The following is a 16,537-nucleotide window of genomic DNA, read 5'->3' on the forward strand; positions in this document are numbered from 1 at the left end:
AGTGTAGACGTACTGTGACACTACACCACATATTCTTCATAGATATATTGTTATAATATGATTAAAGCATAACTATATGTTTTGTACAAGATAAGGCGTGAGGTATCATTGGAAAGGTTATGATTTACTGAATATGATTATCCTATTTGTATGTATGTCTCATTTTTGTATCTAAAGTTAGGAATATTGACTATACATCTGTACTACAAAAGTATTTGCAATTGGGGAATGCCCACCAGACAGAATGCAATCAATCTGGCTGGCTAGCTGGGGACAAGTCAATGGACCATTAGGGAGAAAAATAGGTCTTTGAAGATGCTAATCTCCCACCTTCCTGAGATGCTACAAACAGCCCTTGAATCATGGCTGCTTTGACACTGCAGGGTCTTGTGATCATGTTATCTGGTACTGAACTCCATGAAAGAATACCAGTATTTTTCCACTGTGGGGTGGGGTGGGGAGAACCACACTGAAAAACAAAGGATTCCCGCCATATGTAAAACCTATTTAAGGCCAGGGAGGGACATAATCAGTGTTCGTTCTTCACTGATGACTGCTTTGAACATCTAAGAAACAAAGACAAAGGGTGGGGGGAAGGACTGAGACCAGGCTGGGAAGGTGTCTGGCCTGTGAAAGAAATACCTAGAGTTTTAAGCTGCAAGCAAGAGCAGTTTGCCTGCAAGAACCTCTGCAATCTACCTAAAATAACATTTAGGGTGAGAAACTACTACTTGTAACCAGTTTTTTAGTATCGTTCTCTGTGCAGCATAAGACAATACAATTTTGGGTTTACACTTCAGAGGGGGTGTGCGCTTGAGTATTGGGCAATTCTCTAGCTGAAGCCTCCCCCATACAGTGCTTATTTCAGTGTCTGTATCTTTCTACAGCTGGGTGTGTTCCTACCTGTGTGTGTGCTGCTTGAGGGCCTGGCTCAGCAGGACAGTGTAAGGGAGCCCAGGCTGGTGGAACAGGAGGGCTCAGTGGTACCCCAATACATCAGGTGGCACCCCAGAGGGCGGGGGCAACCCATCACACATACCCAGAGAGTACAAACAAAGCATCGTCCATTTACTTCAAAAAGAGGATTATTTACTAGCATGTAACTAATGAAGACAGTTATGTTATGTTTGCTGTATTCAGTCATGTCTTCATACAGGGCCTGGGTGTAAACACAAACACAGATAATAGCCAAACTAAAACTAAAATGCTAGGATGACATAAAGAAATTTTTAATTTCAACTGTCGAGAACACTTAAAGAATTTGCTATTTTCTCATCACATGTATGTGTTTTCTGACTTACTAAAGTACCTTTCATGGTAATGGGAAGTTGTTGGTTGGCTGGCTTCAATTGATTCTTGAATACTAAGCTGAATTGCATAAGCAGTGAGATGGTCTTCAATAGAATCCTCATTTCCTTCCATCATCTTATATGAAAGGTTGAGCTGTTGTCAAGAAAAAAAATAGAAAAATGTACTGTGAGGGGCCAGATACTTCACTCTGAGGGCTTGTATTCATGGCAAGACACTATGTAGCAGTCCAGAATTTGAATGCATCAGCTTGCAGCACAGTAACATCCTATGTAGACACTACTACATCATAGCTAAGCACCTTGTTTTCAGTTTAAATTAGGGCTGTCAATTAATTGCAGTTAACTCAAGTGATTAACTCAAAAAAATTAATCGCAATTAAAAATTAATCACAATTAATCACAGTGTTAATCACATTGTTAAACAATAGAATACGAATTCAAATTTATTAAATATTTTGGATGTTTCTCTACATTTTCAAATATTGATTTCAATTACAACACAGAATACGAAGTACACTACTCACTTTATATTATTATTTTTATTACAAATATTTGCACTGTAAAAGTGATAAACAAAAGAAACAGTATTTTTCAATTCACCTCCTACAAGTACGGTAGTGCAATCTCTTTATCATGAAAGTGCAACTTATAAATGTAGATTTTTTTTGTTTGGTAACTGCACTCAAAAACAAAACAACACAGAACGTTAGAGCCTACAAGACCACTCAGTCCTACTTCTTGTTCAGCCAATCGCTAAGACCAACAAGATTGTTTACATTTACGGGAGATAATGCTGCCCACTTCTTATTTACAACTGCTAGGGGACTTATTTTTTTACCCTCTTACTTTCCTGGTCCTTTTTGCGTGAACAGAGAGCAACAATACCCGAAGTTTCTGTTCCCATTTCCTGTTCCCATTTCCCCCCTTAACAAAACATGATCCCAATTTTCCCACCCCCATTCCCTGTTCCCATTCCCCCCTTTGAAACCTTTTTTTTTTTCTCCACTCCCCCAGGACCAAGTCCCAGCTCCTGTCTCTAAAGGTGGTCTGTTAACTCTGCTTTTGACTTTAAACCCTGTTGTGCCAAATTATTTTTAACCACCCCTAACTAATTTACAACCCTTCAGCAGCCCTGGCTGAAACAGCACCAAACTTGAAAGATTACTGGCAGCTTTCCATAATGTTGCCCTTACTTTAAACCTTTTACAAATGGACTGAAGTGCCTTCTTTCCCTGGAAGGCATTTAGTCCCAGTGGGCAGGGACCTTCTTCCACTACCCATATACCAAAGGAGGATGGGCTTCTCAGCCACTCCCCATCCCTCTGGGTCGCCTAACACTTCCTCCGTTTCCTTTTTAATCTCATCCCAGGCTGACCCCTGCACCTGGTATGGGCCTGGTTCTTCCTTATTCATTTATTCTAAAAAATTTTTACTCTGGTTTGCCAGAACCCGCAACTACCATTACGAGAGTTCGCTATACCCCCTCCAAGCAGCTGCGCAGACTGTTGGGGAGGGGGACTTACAGGCTGCCACTCACCTATCCGATGCGATGCATCCGAGTCATGGCACCAAGATGTTAAGGGGCTTATTTTTTTACCCTCTTACTTTCCTGGTCCTTTTTGCATGAACAGAGAGCAACAATACCCGAAGTTTAAAGGCGCAAACAATTTGATGTTTATTGGGGTGAACTTTTAGCAAGCATGATTTTAGTTTCCTTTTTTAGTGTCTCCCTTCCCAGCTCTGACACTACAGAGCCTTGCCTATGTTCCTGTTTCTGTTCCCATTTCCTGTTCCCATTTCCCCCCTTAACAAAACATAATCCCAATTTTCCCACCCCCATTCCCTGTTCCCATGTTCCCTTAGCAAAACATGATTCCAATTTCCCCACTTCCATTCCCTGTTTCCATTCCCACCCTTACTTCCTGATTGACTGCAAACTATATAGTAAAACTTTAGTTTTGCTTAGCTATACCTTAACCAATTATTTTACTAAAATTTAACTAACCAATTCTAACATACTGTAACATAATTATTTAACCAATTATATTTTACCACCTTAATTGGTTTACACCCAACAAAATTAATTATACAGCAAACAAAAACAATTACAAAACCAACCAAAGACCATGCAAATAAACATACAAAACAGTAAGAATTTTACAACTACATTTATACAAACCTAAGGGTTTTTCAGCTGTGTCTATTAATAAGTAAGTTTTTACCAGACAAAAAATTATTAAACTAAATTTCCTTTTAAATGTTCTAGGCTCTTTCCTTTCTCTAAAGGTAATAAAAATACCAGGACAAAATTGTATTCCTAACAGCCCAATAGCACCTTATTTCCATGTAACCAGTTTGAAATGTAAAAATGTGATTGTTCACTTCTTAGCTTATGGCTGCCTCTGCTGCTTAGCCAAAGGCCTTACTTAGCCTAAAAACAAAGCCTCAGACTGTCACAGTACAAAAAGGCACTTTCACAGACAGACAGTAATTTTAATTCTTTCTTTTATACCTCTATAACTAGCTAAGTAATAAAAATACACCTAAATTCTTAAAGTATAGGCCTTTATAAACAGGCCTAAATATCTATATCCTAACAACGTCATCAGAAAGTGAGAACAGGCATTCGCATGGGACTTTTGTAGCCAGCATTACAGGATATTTACATGCCAGATATGCTAAACATTCATATGCCCCTTCATGCTTCAGCCACCATTCCAGAGGACATGCTTCCATGCTGATGACACTCGTTAAAAAAATAATGCGTTCATTAAATTTGTGACTGAACTCATTGGGGGAGAATTGTATGTCTCTGGCTCTATTTTACCCGCATTCTACCATATATTTCATGTTATAGTAAGCTCGGATGATGACTCAGCACATGTTCATTTTAAGAACACTTTTGCTGCAGATTTGACAAAACACAAAGAAGGTACCAATGTGAGATTTCTAAAGATAGCTATAGCTACCCAAGGTTTAAGAATCTGAAGTGCCTTCTAAAATCTGAGAAGGATGAGGTGTGGCTCCTGCTTTCAGAAGTCTTAAAAAAGCAACACTCCGATGTGGAAACTACAGAACCCGAACCAACAAAAAAGAAAATCAACCTTCTGCTGCTGGCATATGATTCAGATTATGAAAATGAACATGCATTGGTCTGCACTGCTTTGGATTGTTATCGAGCAGAACCCATCATCAGCATGATCACATCCTCTGGAATGGTGGTTGAAGCATGAAGGGATGTAGGAATCTTTAGCACATCTGGCATGTAAATATCTTGCGACACCGGCTACAACAGTGCAATGAGAACGCCTGTTCTCACTTTCAGGTGACATTGTGAATAAGAAGCGGGCAGCATTAGCTCCTGCAAATGTAAACAAACTTGTTTGTCTGAGTGATTGGCTGAACAAGAAATAGGACTGAGTGGAGTTGTAGGCTCTAAAGTTTTATATTGTTTTATTTTTGAATTCACTTATTTTTTGTACATAATTCTACGTTTGTAAATTCTGTGCACATTTTCAAATTCTGCAAAATTCTACATATTTTATTTGTCAAAATAACACAATATAATCACACAAGTTTCAATTATTTTTGGTCATTTATTTCAAAATACCTGTCAGCAAGTATGTCTGTTACAATACAGACAACAAAAAATATTTAGGAATTTTTTTTGACAAATAGATTCCTTACTAGGCATATTAATACAGAACTCTCAGTAATAATTCATTTAAACTACAATACAGAACCATATTTCCCGCACCCCTCAGAAGAAGTGTAAAGGCTTGAGGGAGTCAGGGGTAATGGAGGACTGAGGGAGAGGGAAGTAATTGCTGGGAAGGAGCCTAGGTGTGAACTTGGAGGGTTGTTGGGTATGGGTGGGAAAAGTATGAAACAGGCTTTTGGGAGGGCTGGGAGGGATTGCTAGGGAGCTTCCCCCATGCAGATCCTGGCTGACCCCAGCCTCTCCCATTCAGTCAGGCACATCTGTTCCTATCCCCATGTGTCCCTGCACCCCCATGTCTTCTTGCACCCCCATCCATCCACATGTATCCCTCCACTCCCACTCAGACACCTACTCCCCCCATCCCCATGTGGCCCTACACCCCCTCTCCATGTGTCTCTGTGCCCCACTCAGCCACCCTTCTTTCCCTATGTGGCCCTGCACCCTCCCTCTATCCCCATGTGTCTCTGTGCCCCCACTCAGTCATCTCCCTGTCCCTATGTGGCCCTGCATCCCTTCCCCCATCCCCATGTGGCCCTGCACCTCACTTCCCCCTGTAGACTTGTGCCTCCACTCCCATTCATCCGCTGCCCCAGGCTGTTCTCCCCTCACTAGCCCTTATGAGCCATTGTCTGACCTCCCAGCAGCCCTAAACTGTCTGTCTCCCCATATCCCCTGTCTCCTGACCTGGCCCGACAGGCGCTGTGAAGTAGGTAGGCTCTTTCTCTTTCCTAGCCGGCTGGGAGCTGCTGCTCTGTTCTAGTGTCACAGCACCCCCTGGAAGGTGGAACTGCAGCAACTTTCCGGCAGAAGCTTTTTTCTGTACAAAAAATTAAAAATATGCACAGCTTATTAATTATGCATGTGTGCTTTTTTTACTGGATTTTACTGTGCAGCAAGCTGGTGAGCTGTAGAGTCTCACCTTGGCTAGCCATGTAGACAAGCCCTAAGAGTAACTGCATTTAAATAAATGAGACTGCTTGTGGAGTAAAGTACTATTCTGTGTGAGCAAAGGTATCAGAATTTGGCCCTATGATTAGAGATGGGCAAATAAATCATATAAATATTTTGTGAATATTCTTGAGAATAAAAACTAGTGTTCACAAGCACTTTTTTCTGCTAATTCATGAAAATTTGAGTAAATAATTTTTTATTTGCAAAAATGATGGAAAAAAAACCACTGTCAGCATTATCTGAAATAGGAGTACTGCTGATGTCATTTGGACAAGCTCTTTTTATTACTCACACAATAGTTTTGACAGTTACAAACAAATATTCATGGATAATTTGTGAACAATAAAAAGAGACTCCTCCTGTTTATAAAATTTAGGTCATCCAATCAGGGAATGTGTGACTTATATGGCCAGTCCTACCGCATGAATAATGAATAGCAAACACTCAGTGTCACCAATTCATGAATATCTATAACCCAAAATTTGTTTTCATAAGCTATTCATGAACAATTGCCAAAAACAAATAAAAATAGTAAAAGTAATGACCAATTTGTGAATAATTCACAAACACAAAAGGGGCTAAATTCATTCCAATAAATTATTCACAGTGAATAATTTTACTAGCTCTATTTATGATCACACGTCATACATTAATACTCAAAGCTTACACAAGTGCCATAATGATTAATGTAACAGTATTTGACTAAATTTAAGCACCAGTTAGTTTAGTCCTTGTGCATAATATATAATATTTATGAACTATACAAGACCCTATTGTACCGAAAAACATCAGAATGACCTTGTATCATTAATAAACACAAGATGCAGTGGCCACAATTCAGATTATCTTGTGGGGAAGGAGGGGATGCAACTTTTGGTCTCCACCACCCACAGTAGCGACCCCATTCCAGTCCTCACTCATTCAGCCCCCCTTCCTTTTACAAAGTGGGTCTCCCTCAGCTGGGGAACCTTCCGTCTCTCTTACCTACATAGTGCACGAGCTGGTGCTGCAAGCAGTTAGCTCTTGGTGGACTCAGCTGCACTCTGCCATACAGGAAAAGACTCCCTATGTGCCAGGTCATGGCACCATTTGACTCGGTCGCCCTTCCATTTGGACAGAGGGTTGGCCAGGCCACATTTCAGTGACGTTCTGACCCTGTGTGCCAGGCCACTATGCCACTTATTGAAATTTGATGCAGCTGCCCCGTATGGAGGGGTGGCTGCGTCAAATTTCAGTGAGTGGTATTGTAACCATGTAGCAGGAGTGACACTGTGGCAGCCACCACACTGATTTAATATGGGACCACTGCTTAAAAGAGGTTGGATCATGCCTTCACCCCCCACCCATTGCATGCTATGGAACTGTGAGCAAGTGCAAAACCATTGTGGGGGAGGGGAGGGTGACCACCTGTCTCAAATTGGGCAGGACAGTCCCAAAATGCAGAGTACAAGTCCCAGTACCGGGCTGAGTGACTCCAGGACAGCATTTGTCCTAGATTCCTTGTGGCGCTGCTTTGCACCTGGCTGAGGCTCAGGGATGGTGCCATCCTCTTTCCAGTGTGTGTGGGGGGGGCTGAGGTGGGCCTTACTCCCCCCTTGCCATGAGAGCCCCCACGCTCCTCCTCTTCCCCCCTGCAGCCAGGCCAGAAGCAGGAGCCGGGCAATAATAAGAGCTGTCCGGGAGCCCAGGCCGCTGTAGGGAGCCCTGGACCCTCCACCTGCCCATAGTGGCACACCCCGGGGAGCAGGAACATGGGCCAGGGTCTGCTCTTGGGCACCGCAACCCCCTTCCCAGGGCAGGTGGAGGGTCTGGGGCTCCCCACAGCAGCCTGGGCTCCAAGAGAAGGGGCAGGAGCTTGGGGGAAGAGGAGGGGCAGGGGGCAGGACCTCAGGGGAAGGTGAGGGGCAGCAGCAGGGCCACAGAGGGGGGCAGGGATCCTGCATGTATCCCACTTTTGCCTTTTGAAAAGGTGGTCATCCTTGGGTGGGAGGCAGTACCCCTTGTCCACAACCCCTCATAATTTGTGCCACAGACAAGATGCAGCCGGAAGCACATCCAGACCTTTTGCTTTATTCATTGCCAATCTGTATCACTGGATGGTCTGAATAACTATACTATGAATTTTAAGTTGCTGCATTACTTTTGCAGTCCTGAGAGGAGATGGACATTCACAATGCCTTTACACAAGTCAGTGCAGTGTTCAACACTTCTCAGGGTTAGGCTCTAAGTCGAAAGAAAGGGCTTCGTTGTGTGGACGTGTCCAGGCTTAATTCGGTTTAATGCTGCTAAAGTCGACCTAAACCCGTAGTGTAGACCAGGCCTAAGTGACTGTTACCAAAGTGTGTGTGAGGGGGGAGAGGCAGTCGTCTGTCTCAGTGGATCAGTAATGGGATCTACTGCATCTTTTAACTATAGTCACAAGTTTGAATTCACCCTATCTAGCTTTCCAGCTTAGTGCTGGTGCTAGCCCATTAGGGGCCCTACGCAGGAATATTTTGGGCCCTCCCTCCCCCCCAACACATACTAATCATTAATGGGGGGTCCCCTTGAGATGCTTGGGCCCCTAAGCAATTGCTTAGGCTGCTTATGTCTAGTGTCGACACTGTTCCAGCTCTCACTCTGATCCTTTAGCATGCATTTTGCTAGTGATATCACATCAAATAATAAACCCTGTCAGTAAATAACATTGGAAAATTGTCCTTCTGCAGGGCGTCAGGTAAATTCCCTTTTTACTATATTCTTCAGTTTTGCAAAGTTTAAAATGTGGTATTTTACATCTTAAAAGGAACAAAATGTAAATATTAAATACTTTGCAAAATAAAACAGTATACCAAATAAATGTACCTACCTAACTCTCTAAAGGCCAGCTCTGTGTTCCATCAAGATCTCTGTGACTGATGTGATGTAAGAGCATAACAACAGAAGAATGGCCATACTGAGTCAGACCAAAGGTCCATCCAGCCCAATATCCTGTCTACCAACAGTGGCCAATGCCAGGTGCCCCAGAGGGAGTGAACCTAACAGGTAATGATCAAGTGATCTCTCTCCTGCCATCCATCCCCACCCTCTGACAGAGGCTAGGGACACCATTCCTTACCCATCCTGGCTAATAGCCATTAATGGACTTAACCACCATGAATTTATCTAGTTCTCTTTTAAACCCTGTTGTAGTCCTAGCCTTCATAGACTCATAGACTCATAGACTTTAAGGTCAGAAGGGACCATTATGATCATCTAGTCTGAACTCCCGCATGATGCAGGCCACAAAAGCTGACCCACCCCCTTTCCCTTAACTCAGCTGTTGAAGTCCCCAAATCCTGTGATTTAAAGACTTCAAGTCGCAGAGTATCCTCCAGCTAGCGACCCCTGCCCCATGCTGCGGAGGAAGGCGAAAAACCTCCAGGGCCTCTGCCAATCTACCCTGGAGGAAAATTCCTTCCCGACCCCAAATATGGCGATCAGTAGAACCCCGAGCATGCAGGCAAGATTCTCCAGCCAGACCATCGATACTATTTACCAGCGATGGCACGTTGTTGACCAATTGACTGAAATCACGTTATCCCATCAAACCATTCCCTCCATAAATTTATCTAGCTTAATCTTAAAGCCAGAGAGGTCTTTCGCCCCCACTGGTTCCCTCGGAAGGCTGTTCCAAAATTTCACCCCTCTGATGGTTAGAAACCTTCGTCTAATTTCAAGCCTAAACTTCCTCACGGCCAGTTTATATCCATTCGTTCTCGTGTCCACATTAGTACTGAGCTGAAATAATTCCTCTCCCTCCCTGGTATTTATCCCTCTGATATACTTAAAGAGAGCAATCATATCCTCTCTCAGCCTTCTTTTGGTTAGGCTAAACAAACTGAGCTCCTCGAGTCTCCTTTCATATGACAGGTTTTCCATTCCTCTGATCATCCTAGTGGCCCTTCTCTGTACCTGTTCCAGTTTGAGTTCATCCTTTTTAAACATGGGAGACCAGAACTGCACACAATACTCCAAATGAGGTCTCACCAGTGCCCTGTATAACGGAAGCAGCACCTCCTTATCCCTACTAGATATACCTCGCCTAATGCATCCCAAGACCGCATTAGCTTTTTTCACGGCCATGTCACATTGCCGACTCATAGTCATCCTGCGGTCAACCAGGACTCCGAGGTCCTTCTCCTCCTCCGTTACTTCCAAAAGATGCGTCCCCAGCTTATAACTAAAATTGTTGTTAGTCATCCCTAAATGCATCACCTTACACTTTTTACTATTAAATTTCATCCTATTACTCCAATTTACAAGGTCATCCAAGTCTCCCTGCAGGATATCCCGATCCTTCTCCGAATTGGCAATACCCCCCAACTTTGTGTCACAACCTCCTCAAGCAAGGAGTTCCACAGGTTGACTGTGCGCTGTGTGAAGAAGAACTTCCTTTTATTTGTTTTAAACCTGCTGCCCATTAATTTCATTTAGTGACCCCTAGTTCTTATATTATGGGAACAAGTAAATAACTTTTCCTTATTCACTTTCTCCACACCACTCATGATTTTATATACCTCTATCATATCCCCTCTTAGTCTCCTCTTTTCCAAGGTGAAAAGTCCTAGCCTCTTTAATCTCTCCTCATATGGGACCCGTTCCAAACCCCTAATCATTTTAGTTGCACTTCTCTGAACCTTTTCTAATGCCAGTATATCTTTTTTGAGAAGAGGAGAGCACATCTGTATGCAGATTCAATATGTGAGTGTACCATGGATTTATATAAGGGCAATAAGATAGTCTCCGTCTTATTCTCCATCCCCCCCCCCCTTTTTTTTTTACATCAACAGCTTAGGGCATGTTTGGTCTTTATATTAGTGGGGCCTAGCTAAGAGGGACTAGAATTTATGGAACTTAAACTACCACTCCTACCAATTAGCACTCTCAAAGTGCCTTACTTTTGTCAGTGCTGCACAAAAATTAATCAATCAAATTAAATGAGCATTATGTTGACTACCTTTCCTAGAATGGCCATAGGAAAGATACAGCATATTGCTAATGTGGCTGGAATTTTGTCAGAAGGATTTGTAGGTCACTTTTTAAAGCAGTTCTTCACACATGAAGTGCTAACCTGGCATCTATGCACCGGATGTTTTGCATTGTAGCACTAAACTAAAAATTGGTTTTAAAACATCATACACAAGTGCTGCAATCCCATATCTAAATGTTTTACTATTTATCATATTGTGATAGACCCGAGGAAACAAAAACTGATCAATAATGGCATATAGTCAAGATGACTCAGAAGCTAAAAGTGTCATTGCAGGACTCCAATTTCAGGCTTTTGCAATACTATCACGCTAGCACTGAGCATGAATTCACACCTCTCCCAATGCTCAGACATAAGGCTCTTGGCCAACACTGTCACCCATGAGGGTGGGCTCTCTGAAGGCAAGTGAAACACCACCACAGCCCCATTGCCTTTAAAGGTAAACATACACATCTTTCGCTTTGACTGCCAGCACTGACAGCAATAACTTCCAAAAATAAAAAATTGCTTTTACGGACACATACATCTTTTTTTTTTCCCTGCTCAGCAGACTTTATGTAGCTCATAAAAGACAGGGATATTCTAATGGAGTCTCCTCCCCCTGCTTTTGTGTCTCAGAGCCAGGCTTCAATGAGGTTATTTAAAAAAAGATTTCACACACCAGCTGAATATCTGATGAACTGGTCAGCAGGGTACAGAATCATGTTCCAAGGCCCTTCACACCATTGACAGGCTGAACCAAGAGCAAAAGGTACTGTTTGTAACATTTCTGTTCAAGCAGTCAAATCCTGAAGTCCTAGGCTCACTCCCTGTGCAAACAAGGATGACTGTAAAGATTCGAGAATTTTGACCAAGATTCTTGGAAGGACTAATGCAATATAAACACTTCCATACTGTTAATCACAGAAGAATTCCAGAGAAGTTGTGAAACTCCTCACAATGTAAAAAGGTTTATCAAAACCTTTGGAGTTTGATCCCGCACAAAAGAAAGAGGTAGACAAATATTTTTTCTGACATTTTCCAGGCTTTGTTAGGCAAAAGAGGAAGAAATTCAATGTTGAACTTTAAAGAGGGTAGTACAAAGGATTTTTTTAAGCCTACAAAGTAAAGTGACTGACAGTGTATTTTCCAAATCTCTTCCCCAGGCTCTTATTAAGGAATCCATAAATATGTCAATATGTGGAAGAGCACCTCAAGGTAAATGCATTATAAATTAAATCACACAGACATTTTCAAATAGCATTAAAAGTTGGCAGCCTGACTTAAATGCACAAAAGCAAGAATATTCAAAGTTAAGACTGAACTTCTGCCTTTCATCCCATCCTGTTGGAAGTACACTTGGTTGGCATATAGGAGAATCCTTGATTTGAAGTTCTCTCCTGGGTTTATTTTTCTCCTCATCTTTACATCTACTTCTATACTTTCAATGGCATCTAAAAAAATCCCTTTTGCCTCATTGAAATGTGTTAACTAGATACAAAGAAACCAACAAATGTACACTGTTATGTAAAGGACAGCTATACCTTGCAAGCAGTGGGGGCAGGGAGTCTTTAAAAAGTACTGAACCAGTAATTTATAGAGTATATCCCAAAGCACACAACTCTACCTCATCCCCACCTACACACACAGCTAAAAAATGAGAAGTTTTTAGAGCAAGTGCACGTGGAATTCTCACAATGAAGCCACGTAGTTATTTAGCACAGGTGTTTCTATAGATGTAATATAAGAAAATGAATGGTATTCATCAGTTCTGGCTTCCAACCAGAACAGTTCAGTGGTGCTATAAGTACACTAGGCTGTAATATAACATGTTGTGCCTTCCTTCACACTTTTCCCCACACTTGGAATAGACTCCACCATGGATGGGTAGGCTTCTGAAAATCCACGTGCCTATGAAGCAATCTAGCTATATCAAATCTGTATGAACAGGCTTTATACCCACTACTCTGCCTGATTTGGAACAAGGACTTGAACCTGGGTCTCCTATGCCCCAAGTGAGTGACCTTGGCTATTGGCTGTTCTTGTGGTGGTGATGGTGGTGGAGGGGGTCTCTCGGTCTCTCTTCCTTCCCCCCTTACACATACAGAAATTCCATCCTAGACCTGAAAACCTTTTGTCAAAACTGATATATTACCTTGAAAACTTTGTTTTGATCAATTGGCATTTTCTCACAAAAAACATTTCGTCAAAAAATTCCTGACCATCTCTATTCCTTTATACCTTTAGAGCCTGAATCAAAGCCCACTGAAGTTAATGGAAAAACTCTCATTGACTTCAGTGGGCTTTGGATCAGGCCCATAGATAGAAAGCGCCTTGAACAGGAACCCTATCAGTGGTTTGGTACAATTTATGTAGGGTAGATGTTCATGTAGAGCTCAATCACGCAAGGTACTGAGTACCCTCAACTCCCATTGACTCCAAAGGGAACTGAGACCACTCACTACCTGGCAGGATCAGGATTTTCACACATTGTAGAAATACAAATAATTTAATAAAACATAACAAAAATTCCATTCACTTCAGAAAAATATGATGCATGGCCAAACCAACCTCAGCACTAAAAGAAAAGCTAAGCGGGGACTTAAAATTATTATAAAATTAGATATTTTTTCTTTCTAGACCCACAAGGTCAATACCTGCTTGGACAATAGATTTCTCTTCTGCTGTGATTTCTCAGAATTCACAGTCACCACAGAACTCTGCTGGACCACAGACTCAGCCTACCTGGGGTCAGGTAAGCGGTGGTTTTGGTATGTATTTTCTCCGAAGTGTCTTTCTAGACATTATCACTTATCCTGTACGCGATTATGATGATGATAATTAATAATAAAATGGAAAAAGCTAATGCAGTGGCCACGAGGCTGTGACATGGTAGAACAAGTATGATAAAGTAAATAACTCACTAAAGTGCATGTGGTGGACATTGACAGAGGTTTATAAATGCTTTGGGTGCCTGATTTGCTATATCACTGCTGGTCAGATGCTGTGCTGAGGTGATGACGATCTGTTGAAGTGTGAATATTCCACTAGGATCACAATGGAATATGGCTAAACAATGGTACATTGGGCAGGACGAGAAGAATATTTTCTCTGATATACTTGTATCTAAAGTAGCAAAGAGGCCGTTAAAAGATGCAGCGGCAAATTCCCTTTCCTTCACCCATGGAAAATTTGTTCATTTTTCAGACCAAGCTCATTGCTAGATGAGACTGTAGTTGCTTTTTCTAGAAAATACTATTGTTAAGGCACAGACATAGTAGTCTTCATAAGATCAAGAATATTTTCCAGATTTTTTTAATAGACTGAATTGTTTCATTTTTATTTTATCCTGAAAAAACAAGTTCCCAAGAAACTACTGATTACTGTGGATTTTTTAATTTTTGAGTATTTATGCATCTTAAACCTGAAGGATCAATTTTCATAGAAAAGAATTTGTTCCACTTTAAGCCACTCTCTTTCAGTCCAAAAGATTTGAAATACTCACAAATCATGGAAATTGAGTCTTTGCTTAGAAACAGATGTGTCAAGGATTTATTACTATTAAGCATATCAGGCAGATGTTTAGTGCTATGCGAGCGAGACATATTAATCTGATTTCGTATTTTTGAAATAAACTAAGCAGTCCTAACTTTGTTCTCTATAACTGGAAGGCCTTTAGGTATCCAAGCCTGAAGACTTTATTCACAGCAATACAGTAATTTAATAGCAGTTTAAATCTGGATTCACTCTGTTACACATTATTCACAATTTTAATCTACTTCACCATAGGCTAATTGGCAAGATACAGATAAAACATATTATATTCTCACCTTTTCAACCCATCATCTTGTCATTGTTACTCTGGGGCCTGTATTTTGAACAGACAGGAATAGTACCCTGCACGCTGGTGTGTCTTGTGGTATTTCTAAAATTAAGTATGCAGTTGGGAGTTAAATTAAGGTCTGACCTCGTACAACTGTAACATAAGCAGACTCCACCCCACAGAAAAGTATTACGCATGACTTCTCTAGAATCTTATCAAAAGTAACATGAGGTCTGACTGGTATAATAAGATAATCTGTGCCTTGATTGGTTCAAACAGCTCTCGTTAAGAAAATAAATGATCTGCCAACTTAGACTCGCTAGCTGTATTAACAAAATTTAGTAACATATACATATAGTTAAAAAGAAATAAAACCAAGAAAAGTTTAGCTATTGTATAAATATTTAGTCTTCTACAGCGACAGATCTTGTCACATCACTATATGTCACAAAATAGCTCCCAATCTCTCACTATTCAAACTTTTGTACACGTGGTGAGCCTGATGTGATGCCAAGATTTACAGATTCCATGATAGCGAGTCCTAGTCTTTGACTAGATTTTAATAATTTCCATTTTAACACAGAAGCTGGAGACACAGCATCATAGTCAATATTGACAAGTCTGACCAAGAAGCTCTGAGTAATGCCATCAAGGACATTAGTATCTAGCAAGTTAAATCACAGCCACAGTGTGAGTGGCAAAATGGGTTTTTTCTCCATTTAATTTATTTACCTACAAAAACACAGCTCAGATGCAGAATGAGTTATGTCCTGTTTTTTTTTATTATCCATGTTTTTTTTATTATCCATGTTATCTGTGTTTTTTTATTATCCATGTAGTGAGTGAGGCACAAGTACCTAAACTAAACTCATCCCAGATTAGAGACGAGGACCACAAGCTTCCAGTATCTCTGCCTTTTTTTTAACCACTCTGATCAAATGAATTTTATTAGATTTTAAACTGAGGCTGAGACAAATTGTCATACCTCCATTGCCCCATCTTCATATGTGTTTGTACGGTATAAAGCACAATGGGGTCCCCATTCTAAACAGGGACTCCGGGCACTACTGCACTATAGAAAAGTTCATAGAAGCAGCTAAAACATGAGATTCCTGATTTTTCCCATTGAAGTTTCGTAAACTAAACATCTCCCATGTAGAAGCTAGGCCAGCTATCTTTCATGTAGTTGGGCAGCACTGCAAAATTATATTCAGATATACTATGAAAAATAGAGTGAAGCATAATGAATGGATGAAGTGAGTAGTGAGTTAGTTAAGTGAGGAAGCAAAGTTAGTTGTTTTTTCTTTGTCTGTCCTTAGTAACCAAGTTTATAGTGGCATCTAATCCAGAATAACTGATTTGAACTTGTTACCAACACTATTTACATCAAAATAATTGCTGCAGGGACACCTGCAGTATCATTCTGGACTGCAAATCTTAAACAATTCTTTTCCATGTTCTCAGCAGTGTATTTTGATGTATTCCAAATATATGTAAATAATGCTTTGATTCATTAGCTAATATAACTATCAAACTGTAGGAGTCACTATGTGCTTCCAAAAAACATATAAAACACTTTTCAGAGACATAAATTGTTATTAATGTCCTATCCTGCACAGAGAATGCACCTGCCATAAACACACATCCCTACCACCCTGAAGGCCCTGATCTAGGTAAAAGAAAACCACCCACTGGTTGCAAAGGCCTTTGGATCAGGTCCTAAGAGCTAGGCTTGGATCTCA

General features: G+C 41.1%; 1 protein-coding gene and 1 long non-coding RNA gene across 14 annotated transcripts in view; one reads left to right on the plus strand and one right to left on the minus strand.

Moving 5' to 3' along the window:
• The window catches only part of LOC117876229, a 49,035-nt gene extending 35,176 nt beyond the window's left edge, over nucleotides 1–13,859 (plus strand). The window contains exons 1-3 of one of the 3 annotated variants that reach the window (XR_004645460.1): nucleotides 11,679–11,744; nucleotides 12,139–12,190; nucleotides 13,613–13,859. This is a non-coding gene — a long non-coding RNA (uncharacterized LOC117876229). The other 2 variants (XR_004645458.1, XR_004645459.1) reach the window with 2 other exon arrangements.
• The window catches only part of ASB15 (ankyrin repeat and SOCS box containing 15), a 60,530-nt gene that overhangs the window by 43,066 nt on the left and 927 nt on the right, over nucleotides 1–16,537 (minus strand). For 8 of the 11 annotated variants that reach the window (XR_004645442.1, XR_004645439.1, XR_004645443.1 and 5 more), the window contains exon 2: nucleotides 1,310–1,443. Coding sequence is in view for 4 of the 11 variants with exons in the window: in XM_034768097.1 (XP_034623988.1) it covers nucleotides 1,310–1,443 (134 nt within the window). In the remaining 7 variants the exon portion in view is untranslated. Of the gene's footprint in view, nucleotides 1–1,309; nucleotides 1,444–5,715; nucleotides 5,849–14,802; nucleotides 14,945–16,537 lie in introns of those variants that run through there. The other 3 variants (XR_004645447.1, XR_004645446.1, XR_004645448.1) reach the window with 3 other exon arrangements.

Source organism: Trachemys scripta, chromosome 1 (assembly GCF_013100865.1).
Source record: "Trachemys scripta elegans isolate TJP31775 chromosome 1, CAS_Tse_1.0, whole genome shotgun sequence".
Taxonomy (NCBI): Eukaryota; Metazoa; Chordata; order Testudines; family Emydidae; genus Trachemys; species Trachemys scripta.